General features: G+C 40.6%; 1 protein-coding gene across 1 annotated transcript in view; it reads left to right on the top strand.

Moving 5' to 3' along the window:
- Nucleotides 1-18537, top strand: part of adgrb2 (adhesion G protein-coupled receptor B2) — a 133663-nt gene that overhangs the window by 18186 nt on the left and 96940 nt on the right. The window contains exon 2 of the mRNA XM_054606163.1: nt 16094-16177. Coding sequence (XP_054462138.1) covers nt 16094-16177 — 84 coding nt within the window. The remainder of the gene's footprint in view (nt 1-16093; nt 16178-18537) is intronic.

Raw genomic sequence — 18537 nt, 5'->3', positions numbered from 1 at the left:
TTGTATGTGTTTATTCCATGCAAGCATCATTACAGTACGTTCACTATTTCAAGTACATAAGTACAGCTATTTGAGCTCTGTACATCCTCCACCGCCCTCCATGTCCAAAGCCTGCAGTCACTGAGGCGAGCTCAGTTAATGCATGCACTCCACCGCCTCTTTCAGTCTCTTTTTTTTTCCATTTGCATCTTTCTGTCAATAGTCGAAATCGTGTTGGTTTTTTTTGTGGAATATTTTGGTCCTCATATAAGCCATCTACACACACATGTATAGACAGCTCTCCTGTGGGGGAGAGGGGAGGCATTGGATGTGACTTGTCTCGTCTTCTAGCTCATCTTCCTTTCCACTTGTATCAGCGTTTTCATTGGATCTCCTGCTCCAGCAGATACCACCTATGGAGCTGGAGATAGACCCGGTGGTATATTGCCTGTGACGATTTGTCTTTGTGTGTGTGTGTGTGTGTGTGTGTGTGTGTGTGTGTGTGTGTGTGTGTGTGTGTGTGTGTGTGTGTGTGTGTGTGTGTGTGTGTGTGCTTGTTGGTGTGTGTGTGTGTGTGTGTGTGTGTGTGTGTGTGTGTGTATGCTTGTTGGTGTGTGTGTGATATCGAGCATTGTGTGAAACTTTAAAGTGAAGATGCGGCTGCTACGTTGAGTGAGTAGGTGGTATAAAGCAGCAGCAATCCTTGAATATTTGTGGTTGTGGCAACATAAGAGGTTTTCTAAAGAAACAAGTGATTAAAATGCTTTTCTTTATGCCCCCAAACACAAGCTTGATAATATGTTGCATTACATTCTCTATTTGCTTTTACCAATAACTTAGGTGAGTAACTTAGGTTCAAGGAGGACAACAAAAAAATAATTGTTGGTTTCAAATTGTCCTTCAACATTACTAAAGGGATTGTGTAGCTGTCTCAACAGCTTTTTCTCTTTCTTTGCTGCAAAGGCAGCTCAGTGTTATTCGTCGCTTAATGGTGTGCGATCTCTCCAAGATGTCACGGACATGAATGACAATCCGTGGCAGAGCCTTGCACAGACTTCCCCTGGTCATGACTTGCTTCCCATCAGAAGAGAGTCCTTACTCTCTGGGGTGTCAACCAGAAAGCTATCATGTGGCAAAGTTAATCAATGTGACTATTGGCTAGAAGTAATCAAGTGATTAATCAGCGCGACATTCAGCTGACGCAGGAAATTCCGACAAAAGACTTATGGATACTGAAAGAGAGGGAAGAGAGAGGAAAATCATAGAGAGAAATAAAGTGGTAGAGTCGCACATGGGAGCCAGGGAACAACAAAGAAACTCAACAGAATGAATGTAGGGTTATAAAGAAAAAAACATATACCAGGGTTACAATCCACACACACAAAGACGAAAAATGTATAAAGTACGAACAAAGGAGAAAACTACGAGCTCAGATCGATATGACAACCCCACAAAAGCAGAGATTCTGTTCCTTGGTCCAAGATGAGGAGCATACTTTTCACTCTCAGTCTACCAAACATGAGGGTGCACACACTCATCCGTCAATCCCAGGAAAAAGATGAATGTTGTAGTGGGGAAAGGAAAGGCCACAGAATGCAGTGTGATAAGAAAGGTAGAATCTTATTTTCTTGACCTTCGAGTAAGAATTTCCATGAAATGATGCAATGTGTTGATGGCAAGTTAAATGGTTTGCATCTGTCCCATTCCTAGCAGGTTATTTGTGTAACATATGACAGTTACGAGCACACTCCTTAGAATACACAAATGACTGTCACACGCTATGTTCTCTTCCTGGCATATTGAAATCAGGAATTTGACATGAAAATACTGCAGTATATCATGTTCATGCATTTATTTTTTGGGGGAAAACAGCATATTTTCATCTCCTTTTTGGACCTGATTGTATTTAAACAAAAAATGAACTCCCATCAGTGGAATCTGTAGAACACAGACTGTGAGGCAAAGCTCATTTTGGGCCCAAGTGTACTTTGAAGCTGAGTATTGTGTCAGAGTTGTTTGCTGTATGTTTTTCTCTCCATCTGTTGGTTATTATATTCCCTGAATTCTACTCTTTTGTCCTTCAGAAAAAGGCAAGACTGTCTTCACACATTTTCCACTAAAACCACATTTCTCTAAAAACTTGAAAGGGTGCTTTGTCTAAAAACAATACAAAAAAATGAAATACCTGTAGATCGTCTTGCAGAGTGGCCTCTATTTTGATCTAGACATATAGAAAAAGACATTAAGGACACTGCTTTATACGTGCCGTCTGCCACACTTATATAATACACTTGTATAATACATATGCTCGCAATCCTTTTGCAGAGTTCATTGTTCAAGGTTTTGGAAGTAGGACACAGCAAGTCAAGTGGAGGCAGAGATGAAGGTGGAGGGGAGAACAGGTCAGAGGAGGTGATAATTCCACTCAGTGGTATTTCCACATTTATTCCAAGGTATGACTGCAGAGCAGTCGGCAGGAGAAGAAGAAGAGTGATAGACAGGTGATAGGGTAAAGACGACAAGGAGTGGGTCAAAGGGGCTGAGTCATGAAAGTGAGAAAGGAAAGTACTGGATGTGTAAGCAAGCAGGTGCAAGAGTGACTGATAGTGACAGAGGGATGTTGTGATTACGGTGGCACATTTACGCCTAGAAGGGACAGGACTGTGATGGCTGACGGTTTATTCTTGTTCTATGTTTTAGAAGAAGGAGCAGGGAGGAGATGGCAGACCGTTATGCTTGAAACAGAAGATTCCATTCATTTTTATACAATGATAAATGTTCTTATGAAATAAAACAGCATATTGCTTTTAATACCAGATCTGATTAGGCCTTGTTGATTATTTTATTGGACTAGTGCACTGTTCAAAGCAATTTTTTTTCACAACGGGCTAAGTGCTTGGCCTGTGGCCCTTGAGACTGTGCTTCCTGGGTCCTGAGCAATACACCTGCCATGACATAGTTGCGTCACACACCCAAATCACAGCTACTCAGAGTCAGACACACCAGTGAAACAGGCTTACAGGCCGGTTCACAAGAAAACCAGGGACAGTATAATGCAAGGTAGGCAACCTGGACCTGGGTCCCCGAAGTAAAAGTACCCCTAACAGTTATTACAATTTTTTGGACAATATTGTTACTATTCTTACTCATTGTACCCTGCAATAATTGCCAAAAAGCCCCACAACTCGGCTGTATATGTTTATTCAAAGTTTTTAAAATTTTAAATGTCTAAATTGCACCAAATCTGAAGAAGCACTCCTCAGGATCCCAAACAATACATCCATCGTGTTTGATGGAGATCGGATGAGCGGTTCTCAAGATATGCAAAGAACACACAGACAGAGATTCCTTGCTTTATAGTTAGATACAGCACCTGCAGCTCAGTGAGCTGTGGGGGGGCTCTCACACTGGAGGGGTCAGGGGTTTGCATCCCACAGAGACATGCTGTAAATGTCTTATGGTACTGCAAGGCATACTGGACCAAAGCAAATTTCTATCTTTTTTTTTTTCACCCTGTACTCTACTTCGGTAGGATGTTTGCGGTGTGCTACGAGTCTTATTCCCACTGGACCACTGAATTCTAAAAAAAGGATTTGTAAATCTCTGTAATGTAGAGATAAAGTAGTTCTCTGCATTGTGTTAAATTATTTAGTGCTAAAGTTAAAGGTGCTTTATCATGTCCCCTGTGCTTGCTGCAAAATATATATAAATACTCTAAACAAAATGAAGCTATCAAGGGGATTGGCAGCCATGATCATCCTTATTAGACTCCAAAATAAGGTCAGACCAACAGGGACATATTGAGAGATATTATCACATTATAAAGCCTTTACAGTTGACATGTCCGCAACTAATGTGTTTCTTTGTTTAGCAGAAATAATGTAGCATTGACATTCCTCAGTATTTCTTGTTCTTAAACCAGATGAAGGCATGTACAACATTTCTTTTCATTCTCAGTTTGTTCTGTAAGCTCCTGGGTCTCGTTTTCTTGGTACACTTTTGAATTTCGTCTGCAAGCACTTATTTGCCTATTCCACTTGGCAGACAGCACACTTCTGAGAAGATGCAGAGCTCCGTGGGCTTGTGTACTCTAAGCAGTTGCCCAATGGCCAAATAGCCATCTATTGCTGCAAATTGTTTCTTGGTGGTAAAGGCAGTAACACATTCCCATTACTGAGAACTATCATTTTATGTTAATTGTTTTTTGTTAAGTGATCACGTTAGGAGAAAATAATAGGAGCAAATCCCTTTTCTTCCACAACAAACCAAACCAAAACAAGCCAAGGCTTTCACAATGGCAGATGGTGAAACATAAAAAATCGGATTGGAAAACAAAAAATCTTACCAGTTTGTTGTAAGCAGTTTAGTATAAAAATGAAATACAAATGCCATGGAAGGCAAAAAATGGACATGGAGGAGCAAACTTTTTGAAGAAAATATTATATGATTTATTTTAATTTATTCATGTCTTGCTAAAGTTTCTCCAGAGAACAGATTCCTCGTGCTATGTCTCGTAGCATGCACACTGTCACTAATACGCACTCAAAGTACATGCGTGCACCCCCATACAGACTTTGCTTCTGCTCAAGCATTCAGAAATCTAGGACAGAGTCTTATTTTGACGATTCACGGCAGGATCATTTAAATAAGCATGGTGGTCTCAAAATAAGGGGTGTTACAATTCCCACAGTAACCTCGGAGCCGGTACTTATTACCTAGCATTTCTCCCTGAGAAAAATGCTCAACCCCTGCTGACCTCCGTAGCTGAAATTAACTCTTTAGCATGGAGCTTCCTTCATGCTGCATGACTGCACTGCTCTCTCCATTAGCCTCCTGACCCGATTACTCTCAGCTATTTATCCAGGCGCTCGTTCTGCACAACACCTATTCTCTCCTAGGATTAAATTGGCTGGAACATTCTGTTGCAAGGCAGGAGAAGGTAAGAAGGAGTCGCAAAGCCTCATCTCCAGAAGTGATGAGGCCGTGGCAGTCCTTGAGCCCTGTAAAGGGGAAGATTGTTCTCAATGAGGGCCATATATATCGGTTTATGTGTGTGTGTGTGTGTGTGTGTGTGTGTGTGTGTGTGTGTGTGTGTGTGTGTGTGTGTGTGTGTGTGTGTGTGTGTGTGTGTGTGTGTGTGTGTGTTTGCTGTGTGTAGACTACTGCAGTCTGAGACGGAGTGAAGAAGTATTTTACTCTAGGTATTCCTGTCTCTGCATTTTGTTTCACATTGAGATAGAGGTTAAGTAGGGGATACTGGGTTACAGGACATAGGGAGGAGGAAAAATGGATTGTAGGGAGGTTTGGGGAGTACGGATTGTCATTACTAGTGCTAAAAGTGCCAGGTTTTATAATAATACAATACTTTGTATCCTATCGCTTTACTTTTAATTAACAGAACTTTTTTCTGCGATACCTTTTTTTTTTTGCAAACATATAAGATCTGTGCTTGAATACAAATTGCAAAAGTTATTCCACAAAAGTACCTGGTTAAGTCTAGGCCAAAAAACGTTCGTTAGGATTAGGAAAAGATTGTGGTTTATGTTGAAATAAGCTTGGTTCTTTAAATTACCATGCTTGTTGGGTTACTGGCATTAGTGAAGTATGGAAGTTAAGCACACCACAACAAACTGTACCAGAGTCCTCTTTGAAGACCAACAGCAGAAAGGTTGTTCAGTCTGCACCAGGGTTCTTTAGACTCTGTCAGAGTTTGATTGATATCTTTCACACCACTGCAGACAAACTGGCCCAAACAGTGAAGTGCACCAGAATTTGTTTTAACTGAACATCTTTCAGTACTTGACAGCTTCCAGTACCATGTGATGCAAACACATTTTTGTCAGTATCAAACGTATCCCTTGATCCGACTGTCTGCAGTATCCATCAAATATTCTTGTGTCCACATCTCTCTCCTGTTTTTCTCTGTGTGACTCCCCTCTGGTTGTACTGTCCGGGTTATCTCTACATTTCGAGCCATTCCTTCTTTTTTACCAGCCATAAAGCTTATATGGGCCCGAAAGTTATGACTGCAGTTTTACAGAATGCGATCCTCTGCAGGAACAGCCATCTTGTGAAATTCCTCTTTATGTCACACCAGGGAGAAAGATTCTTAATGAAATGCAGTTGATCACCCATGACTGCATGCCTGATCACTCTTCTAAAACAACTGAGGAAGGTTTTCAGAAGAACAATGGCCTCAATCTAGACTCCTGCCTAGTGATTATGGAGGTAACTTTTCCAGACATTTTCAACATAAATTCGAGGTGATCCTAGTGGATCCATTTAAGTCCCTTGGTTAGAGAGTTCCACATTCTGATCCTTTGAACAAAGACAGCTGTCTGTCCAAAGGAGGTTCAGTCGGAGACACTTATATGTCAAGGAATTAACAATTTATAGCAAATGGTTACAGTGACACTTGACAATCATGGCTCTGCTCTTTGTGGGAGTAGAAAGAATCCAATTATTCTTTGCACCAATTACAAAGAATCCATGCCCTTTTAATAAACACATTCGTGAACATTCAGTCTGAATCAACAATACCAGAAGTGTAGAACATGAGGTGGAGGTTAGGGTGGTGGAGGAAGCTGCAGTAGAGGTCAGAAATATCAGGTTATAATGACCTCACTGTACATCAGCATGAATAGGATTGGATGGTTCAAGTCAGATGGTTGCCAAGCAGCTGCATGAGCCAATGATTGTAAAGGATGAAAAAGGCAGCTAATGTCAGAGCGACCTCAACAAATTCTAAGATCCAGTTTTTGCAAAAGGAGGGCATACATGTTCCCATGGATGTCAGGAACTGTGAGAGCTTTCAGCAATCTGCTAAGCAGTTTCCTGTACAAGCAGGATGGGCTTTTCTGGCACAACCTACTTCAAAGGTGCATGGATGAGGAAAAAAATCCAAAGATGTTGTGAAACTCCAGCTACAAGTTTCTTGTTTAGACCAGAGTGAAACGTATTGATCTAAACGGTAAAGCTGTTCTATATTTTACAAGTCACTGAGCAGTTTCGTTACGTTGCTGTTTGCTTTGGCTTTGTAGATTATTAGTACTGCTTGTTACATACGTCTCCATCTCCTGTCAACAAACTGTATTTGATTCTTCTGCATAAGCCATCAAGTCCCCTCTCTGCAGGCAGGAGTGGGTATTGTGGGTGGCTGTAAGCATGCTTGTATGAGCGAGCATTTGCCTTTTCAGTAAGCATGAAGTCATTATTGTGTATTTGTGTGAATGGTCACACACATCGTATTGATGCGTATTGGTTCGTAGAACATGATGTTCCAAATGCCTAGTAAATTACAGACATAACGGACTTCATTATTAACTATAGCACTAATGTAATGGAAGACAATCATTCTCATGTGGGGGGTTACTATGTCTAAAAGAAGGCACAGATCATCTGGTACAAAACAGAACATACTGTAACTAAATAGTCCAAAGTAAACCTGCAGATATTAAAACTTATAGCACATAGTGCACTAGGAGCTGTACCAGAATGTACCAAAGCATTACAATCACATACAGTACTGAAAAACATAAACAAAGAGAACACCCACAACAATAAATATGTTTCTAGTTTTTAAATTACAGCTCAATCTCCCCTTTCCCGGCTGAAAGGAGGAAAACCATGTAGAAATCTGGACTATGTGGCTATGTGACCAACTTATTAAGCTTTTCTTTCTTTTCTTTTGGGTTTCACCTATTTTTTCTACTCATCATTTTTTTCACATTGATTCATTGATTCATCTCACCATGAAGAAAACAATACAGCAGAAAGTGGGTTTGTTTAAGCGCCCCATCTTGCTATATAATACCTTGCTAGTACTGCTAAGCCAAACTAGGCGTGTGTGCGTGTGTGTGTGTGTGTTCGTGTGTGTGTGTGTGTGTGTAAGCACAAGAGTTTGGATGCAAGTTCGTGTGCAATGCATGGCCCTAAAGATTGCCCCTCTGTCCTGCTGTGCTGACCCTTCGCTCTGATAAAATGTAGTTGCAAGAGTAGAGGTAAGTGGTGTGTGAGTGTTTGTATATACTCAGGAGAGAGGTTGAGGGCCAGAGTCAGCTCCTGAGTATCATTTCTTCTGTCACTTCTACCGAGTGCAAAACCAAGGTCGGACTCTACTCTTGATCCATGAAAAACACCTGCCAGAGTGTGCTCTGGGGTGCTTTGGCCTATGAGCTAAGTACCATGCAAATGCATGTTTGTGTGGATACATGTATGTGTTTGTAAGAGAACATTTTGCACAAATGCATGTCGGTGTCTATAAAAATCCCCCAAAAATGTTATAAAAAAAAAAAAATCTTGTAAGAGAAAGGAAGACAAAGAAATAAAAATGAAAGGAAATTCATTGGAAAACAAAGAACAAAGATTAGCATAAAAAATGAATCAAGAAAAAGAAAAGAACAGGTGTACAACGCATGAATCACACAATGAAAGCGTAAGAACAAATAAGCATCACACAGGCAGAGAGAAGAAAGGAATATTAGAGTCATAGCAACAGCACAGCTGCTGCCCTTCACCACAGTTATGACCAACTGTCTGCAGACTCCATTCACCTCTCCGTCAGATGCAGAACCGGTGACCAAGTGTGGACAATGATTTGATATACACCTCCCTCCGTCCCTCTGCAAGACCACCCACCCATATCCATTCTGATCCTTTATAGCGTCAGTATGACACTGTTTCTATGGCAACAGCATACCACTGCAGAGGCAAATGTGAGCAGTCATCGATCTGTGCGTGTGGCCATGTCATGTACATACGTACCACTGCTGTCATATGAAAAGCCTCGCGGTAAAATGCAAAAATTGGGTTTGATAGATATGTTTATCTGATATTTTTGGAACATCTGTATCACAGGGAGAGGGGTGGGGAAAAAGACAAAGGCAGGGTAAGGTTGATGATGTTACAAATATAGTAGCTGCACTGAGTTCAGCTTAACTCGTTTGTCTTAAATTTGTGTTTTAAGAGGATTAGAAGCTTCTCTTTGGGTGATTGAATTTTTCCAACCAGAAACCAATGAAAACCTCAACAAAACATGTTAATCCTCCTGTCGTGTTCGGGTCAAATCTGACCGATTTACAACTTTAATCAATCATAAATATTGTGTTTTACATCTGATTGCCTCAAGGCCTTATGATATCCTCCACACTAGGCATTTGAACATGTAAAATTGCTGATCACTACTTTCATTGAATTTTGAGTGGTTTAGTCAACTTTGTTACACCCATGGTGTTCCCGGTCAAAAGTGACCGCCATAGGAAATGAATGGGAAACACTAAATTATGTCCATTCATCAGACGGAAAACAGCCCCATACACACCCACAACTACACACATCCACAACTACACACACCCACACACACACACCTGTGTGAACACCTGTTCACAGCCCCATATATAAAGTTGTACACATTTCAAACTTGGGAACCCATCTCTATCCCGCGCTGATGTGCCATCCCCCCACGTGAACCACACCTTCCAGACTAAACAATATTTCATATCTTCTCACTTTCCCCCAATATAAACCTTTATTTGTGCCTTGCTCTCATTTTACTCTGTGAACACAATGAGTAGGCGACTGATGAGGCGATTTTCTGTCAGAGAGGCGCTGGACCTAATTTAGCGATACATTTTCAGTGTCTATTCTTTGTATATTCACAGCAGTTATTCATGTAAACCACTAGTCTGAGACATTGTTTACAGCTTAAAAAGGTGTTAAATAAAATTTGGTGATGATTAATGGTTTTTTGTTAATGTAAGAGCAGTTAAAACAGACCAGTCAAATTTGACCGGGAACACTAAAGTAAGAGAAACGAACACGACAGGAGGGTTAAACAACACTGTATGCTGTAGTTTTTACACCCTTTAAAAAACAATGAAAAACACTTTATAGCAGCATGTTGGATGGCAAGGTTGGCTATTTTGTTGGGTTGTCGGTCTGTTGGTATCTTGGTCGGCCTACCAATTTGGTCCAGACTGAAACATCTCAATAAGTATTGGATTGATTGCCATGACAAGGCAGATTCAATTGTAAAATCTTCTGTGATCCCTTTTCAATGGCTGTCTTTGTGTTTAGTGATAAAAATAACATGCTGCCGTGCTAACAGGCTAATTTAAGGCTAACATGGCAATTATTGTACTTGCCCAAAACAAGTATGTTACCATTGTCATTGTGACCATGTTAGCATGCTCACAATAACATTTAGCTCAAAGCACCACAGTGCCTACAGCCATACAAAGCTTCTAGCAAGTCTGTTCTATATGTCTACTCTATGTCTTATATCTGCTATTGGTGGCACTCTCTTATCTGCTTGAGTTTCATGGTTTGATTAGTCAACACTGAAGACGTTTCCTTGCTGAGTTGACAGACATTAAGATGTCTCAATAGGGACAAACGGTTTTCTGCCAGGAAACTTGGGAATCTTTGAACAATGCGCGTCAGACCGAGGCAGAGATACAAAGTGCAATAACACTGGCTTTACAACAAGTTCACAAGGGGCTGCAGCTTATCTCACATTGATCCATTTAACATGCGTCTAGCTATGTTGTAAATACTGCTATACTGGCTTAATGCAAATGCACGTTCAGGCCAATGCAGCGCAGCAATCTTGCTTGCCCATGCTTTGAATTAATTGTTCCGGCCATCCTTGCATTGATTGGTCTTTCATTGTAGCTTTGCTGGACTGTAAATCCATCAAAATTCTCATCTTGTTATAGAACTGAGAGAAAGGCAGGCTGAAATGGAAGACAGAGGGTGAGGGGGTGGAGGGCAGAACGATAGACCGAATGATTGTGCGATGTGGGAGTTGGGAGGTTTGAAAATATCTAATAAGAGAAAGAGAAATGGGGGAAAAAGGGCAATTTGAGATTGAGAATGAAAGTGAAACGAAACAAAGACAGTTTGGCAGTTTGGATTTATACAAGGGCTTGTGTTGCTCTCTCTCTCTCTCTCTGTGTGTGTGTGTGTGTGTGTTGTGTGTATTTGTGGGTGCCAGTGTGTGCAGGTGTGAAACAATCCAGTCAGCCTATGGGGCTGAGAAAACTAGATTCTGAATCCATTTTGAAGGCACACAAATGACCTTGAGGCCTCATGGTCAGGCAGACGCTGTCCTGCACCAACCTGATTCAACGTCTCTTCATATCTGCTGCTGAGTGAGAAAGAGGCAAGAGAGAGAGAGAGAGAGAGATGGAGTGGGTCTGTCTGTCCAGTAGCTTATAAAAAGTCCATTACGGTTCGCTTCTATCAGTTTGGGCTCTCCCAGATGGACCCTGGAGTAAATGGACAGCACCAGAGAGCTATAAGCTCAGATTTGATATACGGCTGAGAAATAGCTGTGTGTGTGTGTGTGTGTGTGTGTGTGTGTGTGTGTGTGTGTGTGTGTGTGTGTGTGTGTGTGTGTGTGTGTGTGTGTGTGTGTGTGTGTTTGTGCGTTTTTAAGAGGTAGCACTAAATCATATACACTGCACTGAAAAGCTGACAGTAGTCAACAGAAAACATTTCCGCGCCACTATTTTGTGCATTCCATATACTTAACACAGCTGTTTTACCATATTACCATATGCAATACTCTGTCAAACACACACACACACTCACACACACATCCATACAGTCTTCCCAGCAGGCTTAAATCCCGGCTCAGTCTGACAAAGGAGCCTGTGGCTCTAACTGGCTGTGCTCCAATCCTCTTCCCCAGCCTGCTGCTTTGTATGGGCTCAAAACCTCTTTACTGCATGACGTTTATTTATCAGCCATATTTACCTCCTATTGTGTAGGTGTGTGTGTGTCTCAGTGTGTGTCTGTGCCACGTCAAGGTATATTTGAGCTTTGGTGTCACTGCTAATGTTTGTATTTAGATGTTCAGTATGCTGTGTTCACGTCTTTACACTTGTGTGTGTTCATCGCGGGTAATCCACCGCTTTTTTCATCCACCGCTTTTTTCATCCACCGCTTTTTGCATCCAGTTGAGGAAGCTGACAAAAGCCTCTGCCTGCTGAGTGATAGCGCTCAGCGGGCTATGAATGGGACTTTCCTTTCAACATGCTACTTTATCAACAGTTTGTTGGAAACAAAGAGAGACAATAGCCTCGAGCAAAGAGGTGTTTGAAAACTGTTTGAAAACCATTGCTTTATTGTTAGCAGTTGGGTCCGACAAGACAAACATAACATTTGTTACCCTCAAATATTAAGTTCTTTAAAGTAAATGTCGCAGATTACAACTCATGTGTACTATTGTGAAATGTAACATGACTTTGTTATCAATTTATCAGTGAATAGTACACAGACGGTAGCCAACACCAAAACTAAAAATCAACCATCTTTGTTTTTGTAACCAGAAATGACACATGAGGGTGGAGCTAAGTACAACCAAATGCTCAATAGGTCATTTTAAGGCAAATCAGTAAAAATAACCTTTCATGAACTGAAAAAACAGTAAAAGTTAACGTTGTGAGACGTTTTTTCCACCATTTTGGTTCTTTCAACATCAAGTGTTTTTGTTAAATCAGCTGTATAGGTTCATATAAAAGGCTTTTAGCAGACCCTTGACTGTGTAAACTCGAATGCACTCAAATCCTACATAATATATTGATGACGACCTGTTATTTTATCGTGTTCATGCACTGCACTGCAACTATAGCAAAGGTGATCTCTTCGTTTGTGAGGGCAAATTTCTAAAAGGTGTTTTCAACACAATGACACTTATCAACTCTCTGCCTCTGCTCCCAACCAGTCATAGGATTATCAACCCTGCTTACGATTGGAAGTGATATTGCCAGCTATAGATGGAAAAAAGATTCCCCTGGAGATGAGGAAACAGCTGAAATGGGTGGAAAGAAAGTAGGGATGAGAGAGTGCAGGAAGATTTGATGAAGTGTGAGATGATGTGTCCATTAGAGTGCGGTGCACAACATTAAACAATATAGTGGGGTTTGTAAAGGTCAGTACTCTCAAGGGGTTTATCCATATTGATCTTTACCTTCGATTGTGCAGGACTCTGCACCAGTGTCCATCTAAATCCTCTTTTGTGCCATAGACCTAGAGGAGAGAGAGAGAGAGAAGTAGAGACAGAAGGGGACAGAGGGAAATAAAGATGTTGAGAGAACTGTAATCCTCACTGGTCATTTTATGTGAGGCATTACTCTGTCCTGCTTCACTGACCTCTGTGTCTCAGAAGCACAGAAGCGGAGAATATAGACCCACACACAGGGCTTAATGTAGGCCCAATTCTGCCACAAAATGATTCAGAAACTCCCAGATAGGGACCGGCACTTCCTCTGTCGCACCGTCATCTTGCTGAAGTTCGTGATATCTTGTCTGCCATCGATTTCCCACCGACGTTAGTCACGAATCCTTTCAGTAGGCAGTCAGACCTTAAACCTATACCAAACCCACTTCAGTGGATCAGTGGGATGGTAATATTACTAGCTTTGTGGCACCAAAAAAGAACAGCAGGAGGAATTTGAAAAGCATGAGGAGAACTTGGCAGGCTTCTCATTGTAGCCCACAACCGTGGCATTTGTCGGCTGAAATGATGACTGTTAAGCAGATTTTATCAGTTGTAGCAAATAAGCGTTTATTAATGCTAATGCTAACTTTCAGACTGTTTTGAAAAACTCTCTCCAGCGGACTTTTCATTGGTTGAAGCACTTTCATTTTTTTTAAAAGAGAACTCTTTAAAGAGGCCTAAAATATGCACATGATGGCTACAAACACAAAAGAAATAGAAATATATAATACCATATGATAAAACCAAAACTAGAGCATCATGTAGCTTATGTTGGATCAGACTGTTGAAAGAAATGACACCACCCTCAAAAACTTTTAAGGTACCAGATTCGCTATTACTATAGACCATTGCAAACAGCTTCAGCATCTGGAGACCTCTGTGCGTAGTTCTGTTGCTAAGCAATGATTATTACAGTTTGGGTGATGGTTTAGCAATCACTGAATAATTATATATCTCAAATTGACCCTTCACTAAGTCCCACCCATCGAATGCAGACTGGACAATAATAGCGAAGCATTAGCCAGCTCTGACCAGGGTACGACTACTATGACGCCCGTGGGCACACCGCCTGCGTAGGCAGCATGTGACGGCTGCCTCCTTGAACTGCACTCCTCTGTCACACTGTTGGTGTCCACATACACAATGTTGCTTCTGCCTGCATACAATTTGCTTTTCATAATGGCCAGAATATTTAATGTAATGTAATTTTATTTTTATTTTAATTGGAAAAAGAGACATGTGCAAATAAGTATATAATAATAGCAATCCAAAATTAAAAGCGGGTTCACTATTCATTTAAGGAGCTGTACAAGTCGCTGCATTTTCCACAATACTGTCTCGCAAATATTAGGCTAGACAGTATTGAAGAGAAGTTCATATTTATTTTGAACAATTTTTCTTCATGTCTGAAACATGTTCTACAGATATAGACTTCAGAATTGAAGTAATGTTGCTGGTATGATGTCAATATTCTGTCAAAAGATGCAAATAGTAGACCCTTCTTTCTGTTTTCCTCTGAAATGCCTTCTCTCTTTTCCCAAAATTTGACAATATATACAGAGGGGGCGCAGTTAGTGACGGTGTGGGCTCGATGGTGGCACAGCTTGCCAGAGCAGCAGCTGGGTTGGAGCTTGGCAGAGGGTAAATTGTGTAAATTGGAGGGAAGAAGCTGGAGAGAATAGTAGTAGAGTAGGGGAACATTTTGTTTTCAAGTTAAAAACAAGTTTTGGGTTTACCATTTTCTGCTGTATAAATGATGCTGATTTTGGTTAGGAGGATGAGTACTGTTATTGTGGTGGAGATGACAGTAAAGATGAGTGAGGTATCAAGCCGGGGACTGTGGAAATGAAAGCCACAAATATCTAGGAGCACCATATCCTGGCACAAGGTTTAATCATTTTGGTGTAAGATGTTACACCAAGCAAGTGGGCGTTTGTACTGTGCACTGATCCGAGTATGGCTAATAGAAATGTGTGAATCCCAGAGCTGCTGGTATGTGCATCTTTACTCTGTTTGATTGTCGCATAAAATTCAATATATATATTTTTAAAAGAGATGAGGTGATGAGACAAAATAGAATTATCCTAATTGTCTTCTGAATACATTTGCTAATTTCAGTTTGTTTCAAAACAAGCGATGCTAACAACCCACAGATGCACTCAATAGCAGATAGTATCTAGATGGCAAACAAACTAAATAATTACATTTTTCCTGTGATAAAATATTTTACTTTGGCCTTTAAGCACAAGGGTCCTGTTGAAAACAACGGACAAACCAAGGAAGTGGGAGGAGTACATTCCTTTTAGATAATGTACCTTAGATACGTTGTATGTCTCAGCTGCTTTGCGTGAATGCAACCACTGCACTGAATCCCATGGGCAAAAAGTACCCATGTGAAAAGGATCCGCTAAATCAAAGATTGTTTCCCTGCCGAGGGAGTTGATTAAGTCTTATGTTGCTGAAACTAAGCCTACAAATCCATTTGCACAGATTCAGAACAGAATGCACTCATGCCTCCATATGTTTGTACCAACTGAGATAAAACCAACTTAGATATTTTGCATGATTTTGCTTTCTCCGTACTTTCTCTCTAGGCAATTGTTCAGTTTCAACTAATGCTCACCATTTAATTCCAGGTGTTCCACTTCATATTAGCTCTCTGGTTTATCAGATGCAGGCTTTTCTCCTGTGTAGCTCCATGTTTTTTTTTACATTTGTACAGTTTCATAACCAAGTTGCTTACTGAATTCACATTGTATTTCAGTAAGTACATTCTTATTTACAATTTATGTTTTGACTAATAAAACAGTCAGAATGGACTTCCTCCTGATTTTTTTAAGATTACACTGCAGGCTTCACATTCTGTTATCTGTTTCTGCACGTTGTGTGCTGAAATGTATCAGAGTGTTCTTTAAATATTCTGCTACAAGGAGCAAGCCAAGGAGTTGTAGGCGTTTGTATTTTTATTTTGCCAGAGTCGTGTTTTGGATGTACTAAAAAACATGCTTTTTTTGACTCCCCTGAATGTACAAAGTCGATGTGGATGCTGATGAGGACTTATTTACTACAGCTTTAAAATCAATTTTCTCTCTGTCTCTTTGTCCATTTCAGACCCATACGATGATGATGACTTGAAGGTGAAGACCCAGAGACCTCGATCAGCTGACCAGCCAGGTGTGTTTCAAGCACAAACTGGTGAGTAATGTGATGTGTGCATGAGTTCACAGCCTGGGAAAGAAGTCACCAACTTGACGTTTACAGGCCGTATGTGAAACTAAAAATAAAGAGTTCCTTCAGATAATCGTTATACATTTTCCTCTGAAGCACGGCTGAACTCCAGGGCAGCTATTACAATGTGTGGATATGTGAAAGTGTGTAGCTATGAGTGTGTGTGACTTTGAAATCTTACATAAGTAAAAGCATGGAATAGAGAAAAAGGAATTATTCATGAGAGGAAACATATAAAGAATGTCACATGTATGGCCTGATACATACATAACATGCTGGCTGCTCCAACCCAACTATAATAGTTTCCACAGTAATTTGTGAAAACACACACACACACGTGTTTCCACACTACCACTGCATGGAGGAGGGACTCCCTACCGCGAGGGAAACCCCTGGCTCTGTCTTGTCCTTCTCCTCTGCCGCCTCCCCCGCACCTCACTCACCCCATCCTCCCTTCTCCCCATTCTTCCATTCCTCCAGGCATGTGTGATGAGCTTAAGCCCTGACTCACGGCATGTTAATGAAGATGTAATGCGATTAACGGACATGCAATTAATTTGATTTCCTTCTTCGCCATGTGATGACGTCTCTATCAAAGCACATGGCGCTTATAAACAATTTAGAAAGAGCCAAGCGGGATGATTTCACTCTCGGTTTTCGCTTTCAAGGGCGTATCTCGGAGGGAACAATGGGACTCTCTCCTCAGCTGCCTGGAGAATTCAAAACACAGAAAAATGTCTGAACACCCAATCTCTGCCACTATATTAACATCCTCTTTTGGCATATAGCCCTTTAAGTCTGTGTTACCATAATTACATTAGTATTAATGTTGTTGAATCTCTAACAGGATCATCAACATAATGAATATTCAATCCAGGTTTATGCACATTAAGTGGCTTTGCTCTAATCACATATCATCCATACTAAAAATAGTGTGCAGAAATGTCATATATTGGGTATTGATATAGCATCACAAGCCAGGCCTTTTCAAATAATAAGAAAATCTATCATAGCACAGTTTGAGTGAAGCTCTCATTTATCCAACAAATTACCATCTTGTACACTGTTAACTTCAACCAAGGGTGGAAAAATAAGGGAAAAAAAGTCCATAAAACTACAAAGACTCGTTGATTATTCTACCCACAAAGCCCTCTGATCATCTCTCAGATAATTTGAAGCATTGTTCTTGACAATTGTATGGATTGCAATTTTGTTTGTGTTATTTTATTGTAGTAATATTGCAATGGTGTCACAGTCATCCAAAATGATTTTTATTCTATTTCAGTTAATGAAGAGCAAAGAAAAAACAGGAATTGCTAACAGGAATCAATAGAGAAAACATGTTTGTGCAAACCCGAGACCAGACCTGATTCTTGCTCATGATGGCATGAAAGAGTGACAGGGCCTCCTTAGAGACTGACGCACTGTGTGTGTCCCTTAGCTGGTGGCCATTGTCTTAATGCTGTCCCCAATGTAGGCTACACACAGCATCCATAGCCTATAGGTTACGCTGCCACCTGCAGATCCCAATACACTAAAGGTTTTCAATGTTTGAACATAGCAACAGTTTATGAGAAGGTTCATATTAGAGGCCACTCTGTACATCTATAAACAAACCCATAAGGGCTGTAGGCCCACCAAATAGTTCACAAACTCCTAAGCTTCATTCATGTTGAAAATGTAATTATTATTTTTTATTATTAACAGAAACATTGAGTGTAATAGCCTACTCCACCTTTCACCTCCTCCTGCCCTCTCTCTGACAATCTAAAACACACTACAGCAAGAGAGGCAGCGCTACGAGGACTGAGAAGTTGTCTCAGTCCTCGGTCCAAAAGTCAAAATATATCGAAAAAAAGATTCACAAAAATGTGTTTTTATGTGACAAAATAATCTTCAAGCCCTATTTGTTGGTGTTTAGTCTTTCCAAATCAGAATTTCAAATGTGGCAAAAAACTCTTCACACAAAGGGAGGCAAGCAAGTGTATTGACAGTCTAGCAGCAATTTAACAGCACGTATTACATTTATATAACCACAAAAACACACCATTTTAGGGTGAAAATATTCCTGCAGAAATTCAGAGGTTCATTCAAAATACCTCAATAGAAGCTTTGAATGTCAAAAACTGACACTCGCTATTGCCCTAGAGCTTGTGAGGCTCATATCTGGAGAAATGCTAATAGCTAGGGACTTTGAGCTTGTACGGTTTCTATTGTAGGACCAATTCTCACAACGTTTCGTAATTGGGCATATCAGTCGGAATATGAAAATGCACCTGCTGGTACCCTGATTATTAATTTTCATTTCAAAGAAGCCTCTGTTGTAG

This window comes from Anoplopoma fimbria, chromosome 10, assembly GCF_027596085.1.
Source record: "Anoplopoma fimbria isolate UVic2021 breed Golden Eagle Sablefish chromosome 10, Afim_UVic_2022, whole genome shotgun sequence".
Classification (NCBI taxonomy): domain Eukaryota; kingdom Metazoa; phylum Chordata; class Actinopteri; order Perciformes; family Anoplopomatidae; genus Anoplopoma; species Anoplopoma fimbria.
Note: the sequence above shows the minus strand (reverse complement) of the source record. Positions and strands in the feature narration are given on the sequence as shown.